The sequence below is a fragment of the Corythoichthys intestinalis genome, chromosome 14 (genome assembly GCF_030265065.1).
Source record: "Corythoichthys intestinalis isolate RoL2023-P3 chromosome 14, ASM3026506v1, whole genome shotgun sequence".
NCBI classification, from domain to species: Eukaryota; Metazoa; Chordata; class Actinopteri; order Syngnathiformes; family Syngnathidae; genus Corythoichthys; species Corythoichthys intestinalis.
Window position 1 is genome coordinate 47607662 of NC_080408.1, and position 23197 is coordinate 47630858.

Genomic DNA, 23197 nt, shown 5'->3' on the forward strand with positions numbered 1-23197 from the left:
GAGCCGCACATGGTTCTTTTACTCTTTTGCAGTGGCTCTTCGTGACTATGGCAATGAACTTTTTCAGTGTCATTTACAATGTTAGACGCCCAATCATCCTTCCGCTGTGAATTTTAATGAATTCATCACTAGTAGACGTCCAGTCTATTTTAACTGGGAATGGGTTATGAACTCTGGCACTCCCCAGGAGTCAATCTCAGCACCACTACTGTTCACTTTGCTTAGAAAAATATTGCCTAAATCAAAGAAAATCAAATGGATTGGACGTGAAAAGTCTTCATGCTTCTGCTATGAATTGAAATGAGTTTATCATTAGTAGACGTTGAATCCATTTCAAGGAGATTGGACAGTGATCACAGTCAACGGCAACCAATGAGTTACAGAGTTTTTTATTTGAATTTCAAATGGATTGTACATTTCTCAAACCTAATTCTAAATTCAAATATGATAGTGCAGACTATAAGAAAACTATAGATAAACTAAAAAAAAATGTTACATGTCATAGGGCTATTGTGGCTCCTGGTATTTTTATTTTGGGGGGGAGATGGTCAAAATGGCTCTTTGAGTATCTAAGGTTGCCGACCCCTGGGTTACACAGTGAAAAACAGAGGAAAACTTTGCATGTTGAGTTACAGTGTGCACCTCTAAAATTTTAAGTGTTGGGCCACTGTGGTCCTAGTAAGAAATGTCAGTTTGGAGCCTTGTTATGCTCTCTCAAAATGCTTCTCTGTTTTTTTTTCTCATCCCGCGAGATTTTACTGTTGGAAGATGGATACCGAAAACCCATTGTGTGTGAAGTGAACATGTGACGTATGAATTCGATGAGAAACACTTCAATTGTATATATGTGTGCATGTATATTGTACAGAGGTGGGTAGAGTAGCCAAAAATTTGACTCAAGTAAGAGTAGCGTTACTTCTAAATAATATTACGCAAGTAAAAGTACTCTTCCAAGTAAAAAAGTATTTGTTCAAGAGAATACTCAAATAATGAGTAACATTGTGAGTACTGCTTACATTGTCCGATTTTTAAAAATTGGTATATTTTTTTTCTCAGCATAACTTCCTCTATATGAAATGTTATTATTGTAATGTACAGTGCTATAACCTATTACATGACCATATTAAGCCAAAAAGACGACACAAAAATTATTGAATTTAGACTAGAAAAAAACTGAAGCACGTGTGTCCTTTAGAGGAGAAAAAACATTTGCCTCTGATTGGTGTAATGGAGTTGTGGGTTGCGACGTCTGATTGGTAAAACTGAGACGGCCGCTAACGGCATCAAGGGCAAAAATAAAGTCAATATGTAGACTAAAGATCAAACGTGTAACGACTCAATTGTAGCCCAGAGTAGTATAGTAAGAATAGTGTTTCTTCACAAATCTACTCAAGTAAAAGTAAAAACTATTGTGTGGTAAAACTACTCTAAGAAGTACATTTTTCTTAAAAAGTTACTCAAGTAACGCGTTACTACCCACCTCTGATACTGTATATAGTACAGGCTAAAAGTTTGGAGGCACCTTCTCATCTGTGCATTTTCTTACTTTTCACGACTATTTACATTTAAATTGTACACGCTCACGGAAGGTAATAAAACTATTAATGAACACGTGTGATATTATGTACTTAGAAAAACATAGCAAAGTAGCCACCCTTTGCTCTGATTACTTTTTTCCACACTCCTGCCATTCTCTTGATGAGCTTCAAGAGGAAGTCACCTAAAATGTTTTTTGACAGATATGCGGTTTCAGCGTTAATTAGTGGAATTTATTGCTATATCAATGGGGTTGGGATCATATGTGTGTTGCATTGAATGAGGTGTGTCCAAACATTTGGCCTGTACTGTAACTGTTAGAGCTGCAACAATTATTTGATTAACACGAGTAATTTGATTAGAAAAAAAGCTTAGCTGCTTCGATGATTCATTTAATTGGTGGTGTTGTAATGGTTTGTTTTGAATGTGTTTGCATTTAGTTTTATTCATTTAGATGAACAAACTGCCCTCTAATGGCAACGGTGAAATGACATAACTTATCGAACATGGCTGGATCCAGCTGCTCCCTGTTAAGACCAACAAAGGGTTGTAAGTTTTTGTTTGATCTAATATGATTGTTTATGCATTCGTAATTTAGTTTAGAGGTAAATTTAGCAATTTTATGTGGGATTATGTGTTTGAACGATTTGTTAAGAGGTTTGCATATTTTTTTTTTTTTTTTTTTTTTAAAGTTGCATTTTATAGCATTTAAGCTAGCGGACATTCCTATGCAAGTTGGCCAATTTTTCTTATATTGGATTTCGATCCTCATTTATTTATTTTTTTTAAAACTGTTTGAGGCTAAGCTCAGGTATATTAATTATTGCTCTTGTGAAATGAAAGTGCAATTCTCCAAATTCTTATTTTATTTTGTATTTGCATTCAGTGCTCTTTTGAAAGTGCGATCTTAGCAAGCCTTTGTTTTACATCTGCTAAAATTTATTCTGCAACGCATCAAAATTTCCTAATGCGATTACTCAATTATTCGAACTAACTAATTGATAGAATAATCGATTACTTAAATAATCGATAGCTGCAGCCCTAATAGATATATATTACATTTTTTAGTGTTTTTTTTTTATTCAGTTGGGGTCCATTACCAGTGTTCCATTGTGAAAATATATTTTTGTGAACTAATGAGAGCTATTACCTATGTGATGTCTTCCACTTTTTTCAACACTTAGCATTTTCGAAAAAGAAAGATCACCAAAATGTCAAAGCAACACTTTAAAAAGCTAAAAAGTGAATTACATAAAAGGAGAAAACCACAAAACAAACCACTCATCACTCCAGCTCAGTTTCTTCAGACAAAGCTCCTTGCAGTGAAAGAATTCGCGGAGGATGTGTCCAACAACACGCTCCATTAGAAGTACACTTGAAGTAGCAGGTGTCTTTTTCCCACTGACAAAACGCAGGCTCGAGCGTAAAAATACCCAGAAACCTTTTGACCTTGACGGCGTGTGGGAAGAAAGAAGGTCTAAATCTCCTCTCGTCGTTCCCTCCCCTCATTCCCTCCGCGCACCACTGCAAACTTAAAATGGGAGAAGGTGGCAGGCCCACGCTGCGGGGTCGTTTGCTATTCACGCACACTTTGATGGATTTCCAGCGGGGCGAGCTGAGGCCGGCCAACGAGCTGACAGCAAAGGCAGGAAGGGCCGACAGATAGATGGCACTTCACATCTGCTCCAGGTTCATCAGAGTCAAGGGGCTCTCCTAAATCTTGTCTAGGAGAAACATCTTTCAGACCTCATGGTCCACCCTGCAAACCTCCTTCCTCCTTTCACACAGGCTAAGCGGGGTGAAGGTCTTTAAGAACATTTGTCACACAGAAATTTGGCTACTGCTCATCTTGTTGAGAGGAGGAAAAAAACATGCAAGTTTCCAGTTCGTGTTTTGCCAACTGGCAGCGACTGCAATTCTCTTGTTTTTGCTCTTACGCTTTCGCTCTTCTTTTCAACTCTGAATTATGGCTCTGTTTGTTATACAATTAGCCTTCTGGGATAAGCTCCATAAATAAAAATGGAGGCTCCCTCGTGTCTCCCGGACCTGTGTCTGTCCATCTGTGTGGGAGGGAATAGGGGGAGGAATCCCGTCCACTTTTGTCTCATGCTTGCATGCAAAGTTGATTTACGATTTTTTTCCCCATTTTTTTTTTTCCATAGGGCATTCTTTGAATTCAATGGCAGCCATTGACGAAGCTAGACGTCCAATTCATTTTTACTGGGGGTGGAGGGGATAACCGTTCGTTCATTCGCCCCTTACAGTTAAAATGAATTTAAAGTCTAGCACCTTAATTGGCATTGAAAGATGAGCATTCAAAGTCAGTCCTCCCAGTGTAAATGAATTGGACTTCTAATGCGATCAATGGAAGGCAATGAGTTAAATTCTAATAAAGCAACACTTGGTAACTTTTCAGTTTTGGTCGGTTTTAGCCACGGCGGTGGACAAAAGCGGTAGTGTTTTGCCTAAAGGAAGACTGCGTTTTCCATGAGGACAAGCGCACACATGTACAGTAGAGGCGTGCAAAATTTCCGATTCTTAGATTATTCGCGATTCGGCCGTGGAAGATTCGAGAGCGATTCTCAAACATCCAAATTCCGATTATTGAATTATACCAGGTAAAGCAGAACTAAAGCAAAGTCGGCGCGGTCTTCGGGACGCAATGAGGAACGGACCAAGAGTAAATATCATGTTCAACTCATGCCGCTGGATAAAAAAAACAATAATACCTGACTGTGGCCGACAGCTGCTCAAACAACGTCCACTTGCTAGTTGCTACAAACATATGGCCACATACGGCTACGGTAGATATCACATATATGAAGAACTAGATGCGAAATGAAAGACGATGACGGCGTTAGCATCTGTATAGAGAACTAGATGTGAAATAACAGACTTGCCATTAACTAACCATTAGTAAACAGCCGCCATTTTAAAGCAGTAGACTTCTCTAGAAGGCTCTGTTGGAGCGAACCTAATTAACTTTTTATCTAAAATACTCCTAGATTGGCCAAATCTTGACTTGAATCTATCTTTAAATGATGAAACAGTTTTAAAACTTTGACATGTCGAAAGTAGACAGAAGGGAAATTATGGAATAACGATAGCAATTTTAACAACATTAAATTAATTGAATGTAGTTTAAAGCTGCTGATACAGAATGGGGACTTGAAATTTTATTTACTGTTTTTAACTGTTTACTTGATACTGAAATATTAGTTTGGTTTAGCCTGAGAGGATTTTTGAACAATTTTGGAACTAATGTACAAAACATTAAAGGGGAGGGGGGTCAATAATCAATTTATAATCGAATCGGAACTTCTAAATCGTGATCGAATTATTAGATGCCCAAAGATTCGCACCTCTACAGTACAGTACCGTAAAATCATCAATCAATCAAAAATCGATCTCCCGGTCACCTGTAGATGGATTAAACAACATTTCTGCTTCCAGCAGTCGCGTGAAGGATGAATAGTAATAAGGTAATGAATCCTTTTGTGGCTAAACAATAGCATATAACGGTTATCAACCTTGTGGGGTGTGGCTAACTACCCTCACCACCCCAACTCGTCAGCGCTGATAGTTAGGTTGGGGCGGTAGGGTGGTACGCCAGCGAGTGAAAGCCAACGTTTATTCTGTATATCTTGGTAGTCTGCCTTTTCTCCTCCTCAGACAAAACTTTTTGTCTCTTTTGTTGCTCTGCCACGCTTGCAGAATTCGCGCGAAAGCGTTCGCATCGACTTCAGTCTTTATAATGAATGGGTTACGGGGGAAGTGACGTATGATTTAAAGCAGTCAGCATATTTGCATTTTTAAATTAATGATTTTCTTTTCTTTTTCATTAAAAGAACATGTAAAATGAATGACAGCTTACATGACCCAAAATATGACGCTATTTATTTTTATTACTAAAAATAGTCACTGGCCCTGAAAAGGGTTATAAAAAGTGAAATTTGAAAAAAGATATGGTGGGAATCAGTTTTGTTTTTGGCAGCCCTTTAAATTTTCATCTTAGTCTTTTGGATGATAATACTTATTAGTCTTCGTCATATTTTAGTCATCTCAAAATGCTTGTCTTCGTCTAGTTTTTGTTGACGAAAACTCAAGACTTATTTTGTCTAGTATTTTTATATTATTAGTATTATTATTTTATTACATATTGTTATATTATAGATTTTGTATTTTATTTTTACTCCCAAAAATGAATAAATAAATAGATAAATATATAAAGGTTTCCAACTATTTCGATTGACAGACGACATATTGTAACATCTACAAGAACAACGGCAACTTGGTAGTTATACACATTCATCAGGAAAACAGTAATTATTTTCAATGCATAACACCCACCTGGACGTCACGAATTGTATGTAAAAGAAATCTTGTCCGAGATTTTAGGGGACACTCGCCGTTAGCATTGGCATTATGCTAACACAAATGCTATGCTAACGCTACGAGTTACATTTAGTGAATGATGATCACTTAGCACAGACCTTAAAGGCTAAAGCAACATTGCATATTGACTCTTGCCAAGATAAGAAAACAAATCTTACCATGTGTGCAAGCCTACATGGAGACTGGAGGCGACACACTGGTGAGTCGGGGGCAGGGGGACGCAGTACGTCACATGAGTGACACAACCAAATGCTGCTACGATGCAGGCTAACTACACATGAATATGTCACACTTTCTTAACGTGTGACGGAAACTATTGCGCATTGTGTCTCGTTCTCGTCTCGTCAGATGAAAACTGGCATTTATTTCATTATGTTTCAATCTCCCAAAACAGGTTTTTAGCTTATCGTCTCGTCACCGTCATGAAAAAAAGTGTTCGTTGACGTAATATTTTCATTATCGTTATCGTTGACGAAAACAACACTGTCATGCACTGGATAAAAAAAATGACAATTCAAAAACAAGTATACCGTATTTTTTGGACTATAAGTCGCACCGGAGTATAAGTCGCATTTTGGGGCGAAATTTACTTGATAAAATCCAACACATAGAACAGATATGTCATCTTGAAAGGCAAATTAAAATAAAAATACAATAGAAAACAACATGAATAATTGTACAGTATGATAATGTTTCATGATGCATGAACAACGAAATGCAAACGTGGCTGGTATGTTAACGTAACATAGCTATTAATTTGCTCCCAGAAACGTTCTATTTTTTAATGCTACATTGTGCCAAAACCGTATTTGCGTTTTTTTTTTTTTTCCTTTTTTTACAAGAAGCATCTATAGCTTGCGATCTATCTGACAAACAAAAAACAAGGCTCCAAACCCATTTTAAAGCAATAAAACTGGCCACGGGAGGGCAGTAGCGCATTTTGTAAGATCCGCAACCCGATTCAACAGCAATAAACGGCCGGGCAGCACGGTCAGAGCGCTGGCGACAGGATGCCAGGTGGCGCACCTACCGAACAAAACAACCGAGAGGACGTCTGGGAGGCCAGGCGCTGGACGACCGAGCAAAACGAGTGGGACCCCCAGTGCAGCGGTCCGCCGAGCAGACCCCGCAGAGACGCAAAAATAATCCATCTTTGTGAGACAGACAACAATGAGGGAAAAGTTAACACGGCTGACGTGGTGACAACGGCGTCATCTCAGTGACAAATCGTCATCTCTCAGTAGTCATGTATAAATGAATTGTTACTTTGCTATCAAAAGCTCTATTTGTCTGGTTGTTCATGGTATTTTGTGAAAGGAAAACATTGAGATGTTTGGGATGTAACTAATGCAAAAAATAGCTTTGTTAAAATCAAAGTTATGTTTGAAATGTATGCGTTTACAAAAAGCTCATTTTCTCTGTTTTTTCATCAGAAATTGGAAAATTGCTCAAACTAAGCTATTTTCTAATACTGATTTCTAAAGAAGGGAACAAGATATGAACTTACTTTTTTTTCTGCTGAAAGAAGAGAGTCTAATCTTTCTTTTGGTGGGTTCCATGCTTATATAGCAATAGAACAGAATTTTCTGTGGGCCTTGCAAAATCAGTCAAAATCCATAAAAATGGCCGGGAGCGACGGGCCTTGCTCTGGTGAAAATAGATGGGAGTGATTCAGATAACTACAGCATAAAGGACATGCTAACAAGTTTAGCAAACCATCAGTGTCACTCCAAAAACACCAAAATAACATGTGAAGTGATATAATAATGTGTTCATAATTTTACACATAAATCGCTCCAGAGCAGGCCCGGAGTGACTAATCGGGAGCTTCTGGACGATTCCCGGTGGGCCGGCCGGCCAGATGAGCCGCTCCGGGTTTTATAAAAAAAAAAAATTACACTGTTATAATTTTATGTTTGGTATTTATTTATGACAGTGTTAGTGAGTATAACTTACATTCTGTTACCGCTGTCCCTGTGGGCCGTCTTAAAATATTAAATAAATTAATTAAAAACAAAAACAAACAAAAAAAAAATATATATATATATATATATATATATTAAGCCTGAACGATATATCGTTTAAACATCGCCATCGCGATGTGCGTGTGCGCGATAGTCCCATCGCAAGCACGTGCGATAGTTTTTCTTTTTTTTGATCCACATACGCCTCATTTTCTGGTCTGCACACAGCCTCCTACCCTCCCTCTCCCAGCCTTTTGATCCTCTCAGTCACTGCGGCATAACGATGGCTTTGATCTGGCCAAAGAAGCAGACTTAACACGGGCGTCTGTCAATCATCGTTTAACTTGTTAAACAGTTGTAAGGAAGCCCCGCTGGAATGAATGTGTGTACTGTAGGGACGTTGGAGACATTTAAATGCCAGAAGTGATCATGAGGAGTTTGAAATTTCTACATGTCACTTCAACGGTCACAGCTAAACAGAAGCATTTAATAAAGCCAAGCATTTATCTGCTACAGTACTTAATTTTTGTTCAAAAATGATTTGGTTGGACAGTTATGTTTAAAACTTATCATAATTATGACATTTGAAGTGCTTAAAAAACATTTATTTACATACATTTTTTAAATCACTTTGGGGGGAAAAGTGAGAAAAAAACATGTCTTATATGTATCTCTTTCCAATGCTAAATCTGAATAAATACATTGGGCACAAAAAAAACACACACACACACACACAAAAAAAAAAAGGGTTCTGGTCCCCATTAACCGCATAAAACAAGGGATGACTGTACACTGTGGTGATGGTGAGTCATCTAAAGTCTTTCCAAACAGCTATTTAAGTCATCTTGTGAAAATTTCTTGAAAAAAAAAAAATATATACATTTTTTTTTAATATCGCAATATAATATATAATATAATATATCGCAAACCCCAAAAAAATCGCAGCAATAGTTTTTTCCAATATCGTTCAGGCCTAATATATATATTTATATATATTTATTTTTTTATTTTTTTTTCCCCAGACGCATCCTCACGTGTGCAGACGAAAACTACAGCATTCAGCTCCGCCCCCTAATTGTAGTCTGTATTGAGCCAAATTAGCAGCTATCTCGGTGCTCGGATGGGTAAAAAGAGCAAGGGTGGCGCTGAAAAAATTAAAATTAAAAAGAGAAAAGCACTCGTGAAAGAATCAGCAAAATGCGCAAAAATAGCTAATTTTTTTCATGCAACGACCTCGCTGCCTCAAACTACAGAGGATTACAACGAAAGTGGCAAGGCCAGATGGCGAATAAAATGCAACTTGCACCGTGTGATACGACAATATGTAATGGTGGAAACTTTGGCTTCTTGTAGCACCTCACAAGGACATGTAGCAGCAAGCATTAGCCATAATGAACACACCACAGGTGCAGAGCTGGAAGGTAGTATTGCCATGTTGTTCAGTGAGTGAAAATTAGAATTAATATAATCAATTACATGGCGTTTTTAAAGTTCCATAAAGCTGACTTGAATTGATCAGAATGCATTGTTGTTATGTTCAAAATGGACTATTTCTTTAATACGTAATTTAATGTCAGTGGCAGACACAGGGGGAAGTGGTGAGGATGGGATTGCTGCCATTGATGCTGTCAGTGTTGAAAAAACAGGTGAGGCGTTGTAACAGTGTGAACAAGCAAGCTTCAATTCTAATATAGTCATATTTTATGCCCAAATGATAATAGTGGCTCATTTATTTATCAAAAGTTAGATTGCAATCAAACTACACATTTGAAAGTGATAGATAAATGTTAGATGCAATTGACCTGCATATTTTACATATGCATAAACATTTATATTACATATTATACACATTTTATATACACAGAATTACAGTACACGGCTTTAGAGAACACTGAACTTAATACGTGTATGCATAATGACATTATTTTAAATGAGTGGGCCGGTCTGAGGCATGAAATTCCAGGGCCGAAAATGAGTCCCACTCCGGCCCTGCTCCAGAGTATACTCGCATCCCCAGCCAAACTATGAAAAAAACTGCGACTTACAGTCCGAAAAATTTGGTATAATTTTTTTCAAACTAATTTTTTGCTTACAACAAGAAAAAAATATGCCAATGGTACAAATACAAAAATGTCTAAAATATACCTTTATATTTTACTGAAATTATACTTTTTAAGGGATTTTGTCCTATTATTACTGCAATGAAACTTTTTTTTTTTTACTAGAAATGACATATTTTTCACACGATCCTGATATTTTTGTACTGTGGATTTCTTTTGAAGCAAACAAAACAACAACAAAAAACAAAAACTAATTTTTTTTTGTATTTTCTGCAATTTAAAAAAATCGTCCAAGGACTAGTCGGAGTTCTCCTCGCCACCATGCCATCCCTTTTCACGTCATCCACACCTCAAGCATGTTAGGGAGAGGTGTGAACAGCTTGCATATTTGCTACTGTAAAGTTCGGACCACACTTGGAAGTGACAGAAAGGCGTTTCTTTTTTTTTTTTCTTCTCCCAACCCTTTTTGTCCAGATGGCGAGTCACAATAAGATTTAACAAGTTGTAGTGTTGAGGAAATGGAACACCATTTAACAAACTGGTTCAGCTCAAGACACATTTTAAATTAACGGGGAATTCCTCCTGAAGTGACCCATTACAGACCAATTAAAATGTGTTGACATGACGTTGGCACACATTGTAAAAATACTAATTGACATGAACAATTAAAAAAGCTTTTTCAGGAAATTGTCTGCTTGATTGAGCTGAGAGTCGGTGATTTAATTGATGTCACATATCGCATTTGTATGTTAAAATCAAGTGTTATGGACACATGCAGTATGTACAAGGTCATGTGTTGGTCATGCCAGCAACATACATGTTTTGTTTGTTTTTTATGATGTCGTTTATGAACCAGCGTAAAGTTAACATTTGATTTTAAGATAGGAGTCATGTATTTGTACACAACATCGTAATGTTTACGTCTGTTATCAGTCATCAAAAAGCTTGTACTGGCCAATGTAGCATTCACTTCAGTTTACAATGTAATGACAGTGTGGGCAGAACAGCAGAATTAATGTGCCATGTTTGCCATTTGAGCCTCATCACTGTCACTATGATGAGTCAGACCATAATAATAACAACAAACAAGCTGCTTACCTTTGCATGAACTTCCCTTTTCTTCGTATCCCGGGTTACAAAGACATCCACCAATAGGAACCAGCCACTCTCCATCTGCACCGCAGTACATTTTAGGCTCTTCCCTCTCTTCTGATTGGTCCACGCAGGATCCCCTGACCTCCACTAAGGAGGAAGTGTCAGCCCCTGTCACCGTGTCTGGGAAGGTTGCCAGGTTCCGAATAGTCAGGGGGCAGGTTTTGTAGAAAACACGCACGGACACCAAGGCGATGCAGGCGCCCACATCCTGAAAGGCCAAGTAGAAGCCTTTCCTGTTTGTCACCTTTACGTCACGGACCTCGGTATTGAGTTTCATGATTCGGTCTCCAACGTCCACCTAGGAGGAATTCAGATATTGTTTAAGGAAGGCGAACCGTGAGCACTAAAACTGAGCCTTCACCGTCAAAACAAACATCATCAGAAATACTGTATAGACCACAGCTAGTGGAGCATAAGACCGAAGCTATGTTGCGGTACACTTTTCAGAATCTCATCGTGAATTTTGATTTAGATGTTTTTGTATTACCACGTGAGCTGCAAATGATACAGTTAGGACACCCTGGGAGAGTTTTGCTAGTCAATCTGCCTCAAATTGCAACATTTTGGCTAAAATCACAAAGTTACATTTCACTGGAGAAGCAGGATTTTACATCGAGCAAAGCCAAAAATAGTGTGTCTCGGGTCGGGCGGTTACAAGAGCGACGTGCAGTACTATGCTCATCCAAAAATGCCCAAAAACAACCTCAATGGGTCGTGCCGAACAGCTAGGCAGGTTCGCGCTCGTCACCATGCCTCAACGTGCCCCATTTTGACCCTTCAAGCACAAAATTAAGTTTGACCTGACAACTAGAATTGAACACCGACTCTTTGGGCCGGCGTGACCGAAAATACTGTCTCTAGAGGCAAGTTGACCTCTCACTCTTTCTTTCTGTCGCCCACTCTCAACCCTCAGCATCGCCTGTGAAAAAAAAATCAAATGTGATTGGTTATTCCTGCATCACCAAAACAAAACACATGCCTTGGCCTTTACTCCGATTTGTAAAGTCCTAACCAATAAATGAGCCCCCTAATCTTGTTAAGACATGACAATTCTGAGCAGATCATATGCTTTCAGGATCGTAACCCTGGTCAGGTGAGGTCTCAGTCATATGCGGAGTTTGGTGGCCGAAAAGTTTCATTGCATGTAATTGACTTTCCTATATATGATTTTTAAAGTTAAGAGTTTTCCGGTAAAATATTGCCTATTCAAAGTTGTAAAGCAATACAACAAAGAACAAAAATGAATATAAAATGAACAAAAAAGATATTTTTATAATAGGTCAAAATTATTTTTCGAACAGATCATGTGACTAGCACCTTAGACTTTTTGGTTTGCTTAGCCAAAACCACCTGAGGACCGAAGAGGCAAGATGGATATACGTACTGTATTGGCCCGAATATAAGACGGCCCTGATTATAAGACGATCCCGTCTTTTTCAAGACTCAAGTTTGAAAAAAGACTTTTTAACACCAAATTAATTTTTATACAGAAAATAATTTCAGTACATCTTAAACAAATGATTATAACAATATATTTGAGAGAAAAAGAATGTTATTCTGCCTCATTCAAATGTTAATATCTGAACATTTAAATATGTAACTGTGCAATCACATTCATAAAAGAATGGCTTCTGGTTTTTGAAATGTATATAAACCAATCTATTGTGATAAACAACAAAATTGCAATAACTGCATTAACCATCAAAGTGAGGTCTAACTGTAACTGTAGTCTTGAAACAAATATGAATAAGGAAAAACATTGCAATAAAATAATGCAAACTGGTTAAACTTGAGAGTAGCTGAGATCTGTCATGACCAGTGTTGGGAGTAACGCCGTTATAAATAAAGCCGTTACGTAACGGCGTTATTTTTTCAGTAACGGGGTAATCTAACTAATTACTTTTTCCGCCGTTACAACGCCGTTACCATTACTGACGGTCAAAAGCGGTGCGTTACTTACTCTGAATAAATTGAAGAAACTACCAGCCGTGTCGAGTCGACTCTCTGCTCTGTTGATTTGTCATCCAAGACTTGGGGTGCGTTCAGGTTTGAGAATAGCGCACGTACTTCTGACTCCAAGCTGTTTGTCCCTGCTCATTCAATTAGACAATGCTTTCCAAAGTTTGGTAACGTTTCTGTGTTTGCTACACCTGATGCTAGCCTCGTTCCCATCTCCCACTGTCAGCCAGCAATAATTCTGCTTCCATCTTGAGGACGGCAGACGCTTTGAAGGCGACGTGAATTGTTGGGAAACGAGCCTACTTGAATGCAGCCCCTCGAGAGATGTGATGGAAGTGATTGTGATTGGCTGAGGGTTAGAGTCATGTGTCATGGTAAGCCAATCAGAGCCGGTGATTTCACAAGCAAACCGGAACAGCGCGTGCGGCAAACACACACACGCAAAACAGATGCACAGGGTCGGGATGGCAGAGCATTCAGAAGAAAAATTGTCATTTAAGAGGTGGAGATATAGACACTATTTCAAGTTTGTTGAAATTAAAGGAAAGAACCTGCATGTAATGTGTAATTTATGTCCCGGGGCAAAGCTTTTGTCGACATCTGTGGTAAGCAATTCAAATCTGCTGAAGCACCTAACAAGTTAACTACCTGTGTGTTCTTCCCTATTCCAGTGACTCGAATACTGCTCAGAAAATTTCAAATTCTTTGACATACAACAAGTTCTTTTTAAAGTAACGGAAATAGTTACTTTCCCTGGTAACTAGTTACTTTTACTATAGAGTAATTCAGTTACTAACTCAGTTACTTTTTGGAAGAAGTAGTGAGTAATGTAACTAATTACTTTTTTAAAGTAACTTGCCCAACACTGGTCATGACAGAACATTACTCCTCAAGTTCAGCATTCACTTCAATGATATCTGGCGTCATCTAGCGTCGTGAATGGGTATAAGGTCTAGACCGTGAATATAAGACGACCCCAACTTTTTCAGTCTTATTTCAATGCAAAAAAACGTCTTATATTCGGGCCAATACGGTAATTTTTTCAAACCTAAGCTTTTAAAAAGCGACAACAACTACTGAGCAAGAAACAAGGATTGAAAATGTGGACTACGAAACGCCAGAGAGCACAATCAATATGGTGAGCAGAGTTTCAATTTGCTACACTAAAGACGCTAATTGTACAACAGAGCCACCACCGTTGTCTTGCCAATGTAGTTACTCCCATCAAAAATTGTATCCTCTGGCTGCGGGAGCGCGCACACACACATTAGTGATGAGTTATGTTGACTTAAACAATTAATTGAAGCCAGAAAAGAACCACAGCTACATATTTTGGACACCAAACAGGACTTAAATTACAGTAATAACAGTTATAGGTCATCCTACGAGTAAAACAGTAAAACATTGCCGTTTTTTACGTTCAGTACGTATGTTATGTTATACGACAGAATTTTTTTTTTTTTTCTTTTTTTTTGATGGATGGGCCATGTTTTAAAACCTCGTAGATCACTACATCACCAAAACACTGAAATCAAGCAAATCAGTGCAGCGCAGTGGCTCCGCCCAGGGGATACCATTTTTGACGGGGGTACATTGGCACGACACCGGCAGGCGTACCATATTCATTGGATGACGATCTTGGCGAAAAGTATAGCTGTCCTAAGCAGCCTGATTTAGAATTCCCCTCACAAATGATGGGAAACAAAAAAACGCTCATTTCCAACTTATTATCATAAATATTCTTTAATTTTATTGCTGACACTGCATTTCGGGGTCATCAAGATGTTATGCCCACTCTGCCCCAAAAGTCAAACTCCGCCTATAGTTTTGGTCTTTCTCTTTGTCGCCTACTCTCACACCTCAGCATTGCCTTTGACTTCAGAAAAGCCCTTTCTACGGTACTTGAAATCAAACATGATTGGCTAGAGGCCAGCACATTATATCGTTTGAACATCGCCATCTTAATGTGTGCATGTGCAATAGTCTCATCGCAGGACTTTCGATTGTTTTTTTTGTTGTTGTTTCTTTTTGTTTTGTGTCCGAGTCACCTAATTCTGAGTCCCTTATCCGATATTGAATTTTTTTTTTTTTTTTGCTTTGATGCTCTTGCTGCGGAGAACAGCCTCTCACTTATACACAATGAATGATTTACCACAGCACACTTCAGACTGTGACTATCAAGCTTAACGATGATTAACTCATTTATGCCTTTGACCGTAGAGTTACCAAGGTGTCTTGGGCCAGATCAAAGGTACAAACATGTCAATCATCATTGACCTTAAGTTCCAAACGCAAGCTGCACTGGTGACGGTTTGGTCGCACTGCTTAGCAGCAGGGAGGGTGAGAGACCGTACGAGCATGAAGCAGAAAAATATAAATAGATTTCTTAAATTAAAAACCCAATCCTTTTCACCCGATTCCGATCCCCTGACAAAATGGCTCGTTCGGCCCGATTTCCAATCATGTGATCGGATCGGGACATGTGTAATGAATACATGGTCATAGTGATCCACCACAGTCTTCCCAAACATAGCTATTCAAGTCATCTGGTAAAAATTCTTGTAGTTTTGATATCGCAATGTACATTGCAATATATCGCAAACCCTCAAAAAGTTGCAATGTCAGTTTTTTCCAATATCATTGAGCCCTAATTAGTTGATTCCCCCATCACCAAACCAACACACATACTTTGGCCTTCACTCAGATTTGTGAAGTCCTAACCAGTAAATGAGCCAGCTAATATTGTTAAAGCTTTAAGAATTCTGATTAGAATTTAGTTGCTGATGTAATCGTGACAATAGACATACAGTGGGGCAAATAAGTATTTAGTCAACCACCAGTTGCGTAAGTTCTCCTACTTGAAAAGATTAGAGTGGCCTGTAATTGTCAACATGGGTAAACCTCAACCATGAGAGACAGAAAATAAAACAAAAAAAAAAAAAAAACTGAAAATCACATTGTTTGATTTTTAAAGAATTTATTTCCAAATTAGAGTGGAAAATAACTATTTGGTCACCTACAAACAAGCAAGATTTCTTTCTGGCTGTCAAAGAGGTCTAACTTCTTCTAATGATGTCTAACGAGGCTCCACTTGTTAGCTGTATTAATGGCACCTGTTTTAACTCATTATTGGTATAAAAGACACATGTCCACAATCTCAGTCAGTAACACTCCAATCTCCCAGAACCACATGGGTAGATCTAGTGAATGACCTACAGAGAGCTGAGACCACATTAACAAAGGCTACTATCAGTAACAAAATACGCCGCCAGGGATTCAAATCCTGCACTGCCAGACGTGTCCCCCTGCTGAAGAAAGTACACATCCAGGCCCGTCTGCTTTTCGCTAGAGAGCATTTGGATGATCCAGAAGCGGACCGGGAGAATGTTTTATGATCAGATGAAACCAAAATAGAACTTTTTAGCAGAAACACAGGTTCTCGTGTTTGGAGGAGAAAGAATACTGAATTGCATCTGAAGAAAACCATACCCACTGTAAAGCATGGGGGTGGAAACATTATGCTTTGGGGCTGTTTTTCTGCAAAGGGACCAGGACGACTGATCTGTGTGAAGGAAAGAATGAATGAGGCCATGTATCGAGAGATTTTGAGTGAAAATCTCCTTCCATCAGCAAGGGCATTGAAGATGAGACGTGGCTGGGTCTTTCAGCATGACAATGATCCCAAAAACACAGCCAGGGCAACAAAGGAGTGGATTCGTAAGAAGCATTTCAAGGTCCTGGAGTGGCCTAGCCAGTCTCCAGATCTGAACCGCATAGAAAATCTGTGGAGGGAGTTGAAAGTCCGTGTTGCCCAACAACAGCCCCAAAACATCAATGCTGTAGAGGAGATCTGCATGGAGGAATGGGACAAAATACCAGCAACAGTGTGTGAAAAGCTTGTGAAGAGTTACAGAAAACGTTTGGCCTCCATTATTGTCAACAAATGGTAAATAACAAAGTATTGAGATGAACTTTGGTATTGACCAAATACTTATTTTCCACCATGATTTGCAAATAAATTCTTTAAAAACCAACAATGTGATTTTCTCTTGTTTTTTTTCCCACATTCTGTCTCTCATGGCTGAGGTTCACCCATGTTGACAATTTATAGGCCTCTCTAAATTTTTCAAGAGGGAGAACTTGCACAATTAGTGGTTGACTAAATACTTATTTGCCCTGTATGTTCCGGAAGGAGCCGTAACTGCAGCCAATTCAAGGTCATCAAGACTATATTCAAGCCCAGGTGATCCAAGAAAAGGGTGCCGAGATATTAACTTGCTGGGCACCAATTGACACCTCTGCCGCCCATGTTTTGAAATCCCCTATGTTGTGCTTGTATTTGAGTGTATTTGTTTTGTTGCCTTGCTTTCTGCCTACCGCTTAAGTTAGTATTATTGATCCCCGTCGACCTACTGTCATGGACGCATTGCGTTATTCCCCGTTTTCCGGGATCGAGTGTACTTTTGTTTGTATTTAATAAACCCTTGAATGTATCCCTCTGTTGTTTACTTCTTTGAAGTACAACCTTGTTTCCTCAGTAACGGACCCTAACATCGGCAACAAAAAACCCCACACATTTAAAAGGTGAACTATGGACTCTCTTCCTCGGCTCTACTGTCATGGACCCACTGTGTTATTCCCCCTTTTCCGCGATCGCGTGTAGTTTTGTTTGTATTTAACAAACCCTTGAACCGTTCCCTCCGTTGTTTTCTGCTTTGAAGTACAACCTTGTTTCCGCAGTAGCGGACCCTAACATCGGCAACAAAATAAACCACACATTTCTAAAGATGGACGATGAACTCTCTTCCTTGGCTCTAACCCAAACCCTAATATAGCTATTTATGCTTGCTATGTTGATAATTGCAATGTTTGTTTACCGCTTTTTGTCTTACTGCGAAGAGAGAGGAAGTGACGATAGGCCCTCCATGGTATTTAATGCCTGCTTTCACGCACACCGCTTCCAGGGAAAGTCCCGGACATTATACTAAAACACCATACGTGAAATGTCTACGTAATCTCTGTGTCAGTCGACCAGGGAAATTGGTTTCACACATAAGGGCTACCCGTTTAAATCCCGCGATTTTCCCGGTATTTCGGCATGTGTGAAAGGGTCACTACTGACCAACTGATTTTCAATTCAATAAGTACTGCAATACCGTCTTCCCGCTTACTAACAAATAATGTCAAAACTAATGAAAACATAAACCCCTTTGGGAGTGGTAATTAGCGAGCACTAAGAAATATTTCTGCACGGCGGTCCGTCGGAGATAAAAGTGCTTGTACGGCAAATCAAAACATTCCAGCTAAGTGCCGTGGGAGGCTTTTCTCGGAGATAAGAGAGAATTAAAGCGAGCGGAGGCGGCGGGATGAAGAAGTGGCCGCTTACCTGAGTGAAACTCTCATCGGCCGCCACCGTGTCCACCTTAATGAAGCTGCTCTCTTTGATGAAGTTCTCCCTGTCTTCGTTGGACTCGTGGTAGTACAGATTGAACGTCTCCTGCCAGACAAAAGGGATTTCAAGAGAGAAGTATTTTATTTCTGTCCCTGCTCATTTTCCCCCTTTATATGGTAATGAGCCAAAATGAGCGATGGTGGGAGATCTAGCTGTAGCCGAATAAATAAATATCAAGCAGCCTTAAAAAGTCCCCTACATACATCTATAGGGAAGGATACGATCGCTGTAATAGGTGAAAATGTATAATATGCTGTATAGCAACAATAAGAATTTTTGGGAGGGATAATTTTGCCCTACCCATGTTTTAAACCTTAGTAGAGAAAGTGTCTATTTGTGGCAACTAAATAAACGTTATTATCATAAATAATTATTACATAATCATTTTGGTTTTTAATACTGTAATTTTCGGACTATAAGCCGCTACTTTTTTTCTTTATTTTGAATCCTGCGGCTTATAGTCCGGTGCGGCTTATTTGTTGATGTATTTGGGTTAATAGGTAACACTTTATTTGACAGCGGCGTCATAAGACTGCCGTAAGACGGTAATAACTATGACATGACACTCTCATGGGCATTAATGAATGCATATGACAGATGTCTATAAATGTCATCCGGAAAATTATGTCACTAACACTATTTATGTTCTGCTTTGATCTTTTACAGCCATTCAAAAGTGACAAAATTTGCCTGATGACCTAAAATGACATCTGTCATTAAAATTCATTACTGCTGATGAGTGTCATGTCATAATTATGATGGTCTAATGACAGTCTTATCGCGCTACTGTCAAATAAAGTGTTACCAGATACCATAACTAGCAATTAATGAAACAACTGAAACAGTAACTGAATAAATAATTAGCACAGAACATGAATTTAGATTGTTATTTACATCTGTAGCGCTGCCATGCATGCTAGGGGGCATGTTGGATGAAAACAGTGTTTACAGCTGGCGGCAACAGAGGTTGACTGTCTCCCCAGGGGAGCAGTGATGGCCAAATAAAGCTTATTGAAGCAATGCTTTGCAGTCAATTGGTTCAAAGCTTCATGGTGGTTCATTTGGTCTTATAACAGTCTTATGATGCCGCTGTCAAATGAAGGGTTACTGATTAATCTCTTTTGGTGTAAATATCCCATAATAAAATGAAAACAGCCTATAGTCCGGTGCGACTTATCTATGAACAAATGCTGTTTTCGTGTCAAATTTGGTGGGTAGCGGCTTATAGTCAGGTGCACCTTTTAGTCTGAAAATTATGGTAATATAATAAAGACTTGTAAATCAAATTGAAATGTTAATTATTAACTTAATTTAGTAGAAAATGCCATTTCTGCTGTCACTTTTTGTTGATTTTGGATCACTTCCTATCAAATTTGGAGGGTTTACGGTGCACTTCCTGTTGATTTCAGCTTAATTCCAGGTCCGATCCTGTTGAATTTGGGGCATTAACAGGTACTTCTGGGTGACTATGACTATGACTATATTTTGAGTCACTTCCTGTCGAATTTTGAGGCATTTTCAGGTCACTTATTTTAATTCTTGGTCATTTCCGGGTGACTTTCCACTCATTTGGGCCACTTTCTGTTGATTCTGGGGCATTTTCGGGTCTTTTCCTGTGGATTTTGGGTCACTTCCTGATTCTTTGCTCATTTCCTGTTGATTTGGGGGAATTTATGTGTCACTTCCTGTTGATTATGGATCACTTCCTGTTGATTGGGGGAATTTATGTGTCACTTCCTGTTGATTTTGGATCACTTCCAGTTAAATTTGGTGCAGTTACAGGCCATTTTCTGTTTATTTAGCTTCAGTTAGATGTCGCTTGCTTTTAATTTTGGGTCACATTCGGGTGACTGTTAATTCTGTGTCACTTCCTATTAATTTTGGGGCGTTTTCAAGTCAGTAATTTTTTTTTTATTTTGGAGAATATTCAGGTCAGTTATTTTGAATTTGGGTCATTTCAAGGTGACTAACTATTGATTTGGGACACTTCTTGTTGATTATGAGGCGTTTTCTGGTCTTTTCCTGTTGAGAAATAAACTGTGACTCATTTTTTTGTTGCTTTTAATGAATAATATTAACGGTTAAACATCTTGTTTTTATGTTTTAACAACACATTTTTTTCCACTGACACCAAAAGCCTCCAAAATAAACTGATACCTTGCAGGTGCCGGTGACCCCAGGCAGGCTGTTGCAGTCTCTAAGTGTAAACTTGACCTCCACGTAAACCCGCTGAGCACCAGATCTGGCAATCCAGTCCGTCCTCAGCCAGTTGTTCTGATTGGGTTGTAAGACGTTACAAACTTGGTATGTCCTGATGGGGATGTTCTTCTCGTCCATGATACTCACTTCTTCCCACTACAAAGTAATCACAATACACAGATTAACATCCGGGGCTGTTTCACTAGAGTAAATACTTAGCATACAGTTAACTCATTGGCAGCCATTGGCTACGATACGTATAAAAGTAAGCTATGGATTTAAGCCTTATATATAAAGAGCAGTGATAACCTTGCCGCATGGTTAATTGACTCCAGCTATTGTTGTATCACTATTCTGCAGCGGTATCCCATTTGTTGCCACTCAAGGTTTTTTTACAGTCCCATTTCCATGCAAGGGAAGCGGGCTCAGCCTTCACTGCATCATCCATCTCAATAGAGGCAGCCACTTGCCTTGTACTGCGACCCCTCAAATGACCGCCGAGCCTCCCAACTCCAAATTGGCTTTTTATTGCAGCTGAATAATAATCTGCCGCCTGCCGCACAAACTTGAAACGTGCCATGTCCAATGAGGGACAATGGGTGGGGAGTATGCATGAATGATGAAATGGGATAGTGAATTGTTGGGTAGGGGGAAGTACGATGAACTTTCATCAATATGCCAGCTGGGCTGATCTTCTCATTTGGCTAATAACGGCTTTTAGTGCCACAAATCTATGAGTGAATTGATGACTAGACTATGTGTCGGTGAGGGAATGCTACGAAAAAAAAAACAACAACAACTGTTTTCGAACATGAGAAGGCAACGCCCTGGATTGGTTGCATGCCAATTTAACTAATTCACCATTATTAGCAGTGATAGACATCCGTCCATTTCAACAGGGATGGCTGACATTGAGCGATCGTGTTTCTCTGCTAATGATGGCAATAAATGTCCAATTCATTTTACAATAATGGCAATAAATGTCCAATTCATTTTGACTGGGAGGTCTGTCAGCGATCGACCGGTCCCTGCCACCCCTCCCAGTGGGAATGGATTGGACATCTATCACCTTCAATGCCAGCATATGAGTTTTAAGCAATCATTACTTCATTCACTGCCATTGAACGATCACTGCTAGTCCTCCCAGTCAGAATAGATTGGACGCCTATTGCCTTCATTGGCAGCAAATGAGTTAAAAACAATTATTACCTCGTTCGCTGCCATTGAATGATCACTGCCGGCCATTCCAGCCCAAATGATTGGGCATCTATCACATCAACAAGTTACAATGAGTGATGAATAAACTCTTACCTGAGGAACTTTCACTTATGCTGAAACATGTTCATTCACTGCAAGGTCTTCCAGTTCAAATTGGTTGAACGTTTATGTTCAACCATAGACATCATTACTATTGACGTGTCACTTCGTCATTCTTTGCGCGATGCCTTATCAGAGGGAGCCAAGCTTCATTTAGTAATAGCCGAAGATGGCACACACTCATGTCGGATTGAAGTTTGGATTTACTTACGACTGGATTTAACTCCGAAAGCTGTACCGCATACAAAAAGGAAGGATCGTCTCAGGAGTGATTTGTTCAAGGATTTAAGGTAAATATTATATTTTTCGTACCATGCATGCGTGATTGAAGCATTTATTTGGAGGAATTTTCTTCTTTGTTTACACATGGAGGCGGCTAATTTTCGTAACTGACTAGCCTCAAACTTTGCTTTTAACCAAGAATCGAGACTGTTTTATGTCCATATCTATGAAGAATTCAAGGATTTAAGCATTTATTCACATGAATTTTCGCCACAAAAGCTCTGTTCATGCCAGGCGGCCGCTAGCCTCATTCGCTAACATAGTAGCATTGTACTTTGTCAATATACGTAAAATAAACGCTAACTGCATGGTTTCTTTGCTTTTAACCAAGAATCGAGACTGTTTTATGTCCATATCTATGAAGAATTCGGGGATTTAAGCATTTATTCACGAGAATTTTCGCCAGAAAAGTTCCTGTTATGCCAGGCAGCCACTAGCCTCATTCGCTAACCGTATATAGTGCATAGTGATAATAAAGGGCTATTCTATTATAAGTTGTGATTGTACCGTATTGGCCCGAATATAAGACGGTGCTTTTGGCATTGAAATAAGACTGAAAAAGTGGGGGTCGTCTTATATTCGGGGTCTAGACATTATACCCATTCAAGACGCTAGATGGCGCCAGATATCATTGAAGCGAATGCTGAAATTGACTCCCCAGGCCAAAGTGACCCCTTATGGTTAATGCTGTTATTGCAATTTTGTTGTTTTATCACAATAGATTGGTTTATTTACATTTCAAAAACCAGAAGCCATTCATTTACGAATTTGATTGCACTTTAGTTTACATATTTAAATGTTCAGATATTAAGATTTGAATGACGCAAAATAACGTGCATTTTCTCTCAAATATATTGTTATAAGCATTTGTTTCAGAT

The 23197-nt window shown here is 39.0% G+C and overlaps 1 protein-coding gene across 1 annotated transcript in view; it reads right to left on the reverse strand.

The window, feature by feature from the left end:
* LOC130929510 (ephrin type-A receptor 4-A-like) overlaps nucleotides 1-23197 on the reverse strand; it is a 106883-nt gene that overhangs the window by 73482 nt on the left and 10204 nt on the right. Inside the window, exons 3-5 of the mRNA XM_057856679.1 lie at nucleotides 20679-20876; nucleotides 18456-18566; nucleotides 11054-11408 (exon numbers count right to left, since the gene is read on the reverse strand). Of these exons, the coding sequence (XP_057712662.1) occupies nucleotides 11054-11408; nucleotides 18456-18566; nucleotides 20679-20876 (664 nt within the window). The remainder of the gene's footprint in view (nucleotides 1-11053; nucleotides 11409-18455; nucleotides 18567-20678; nucleotides 20877-23197) is intronic.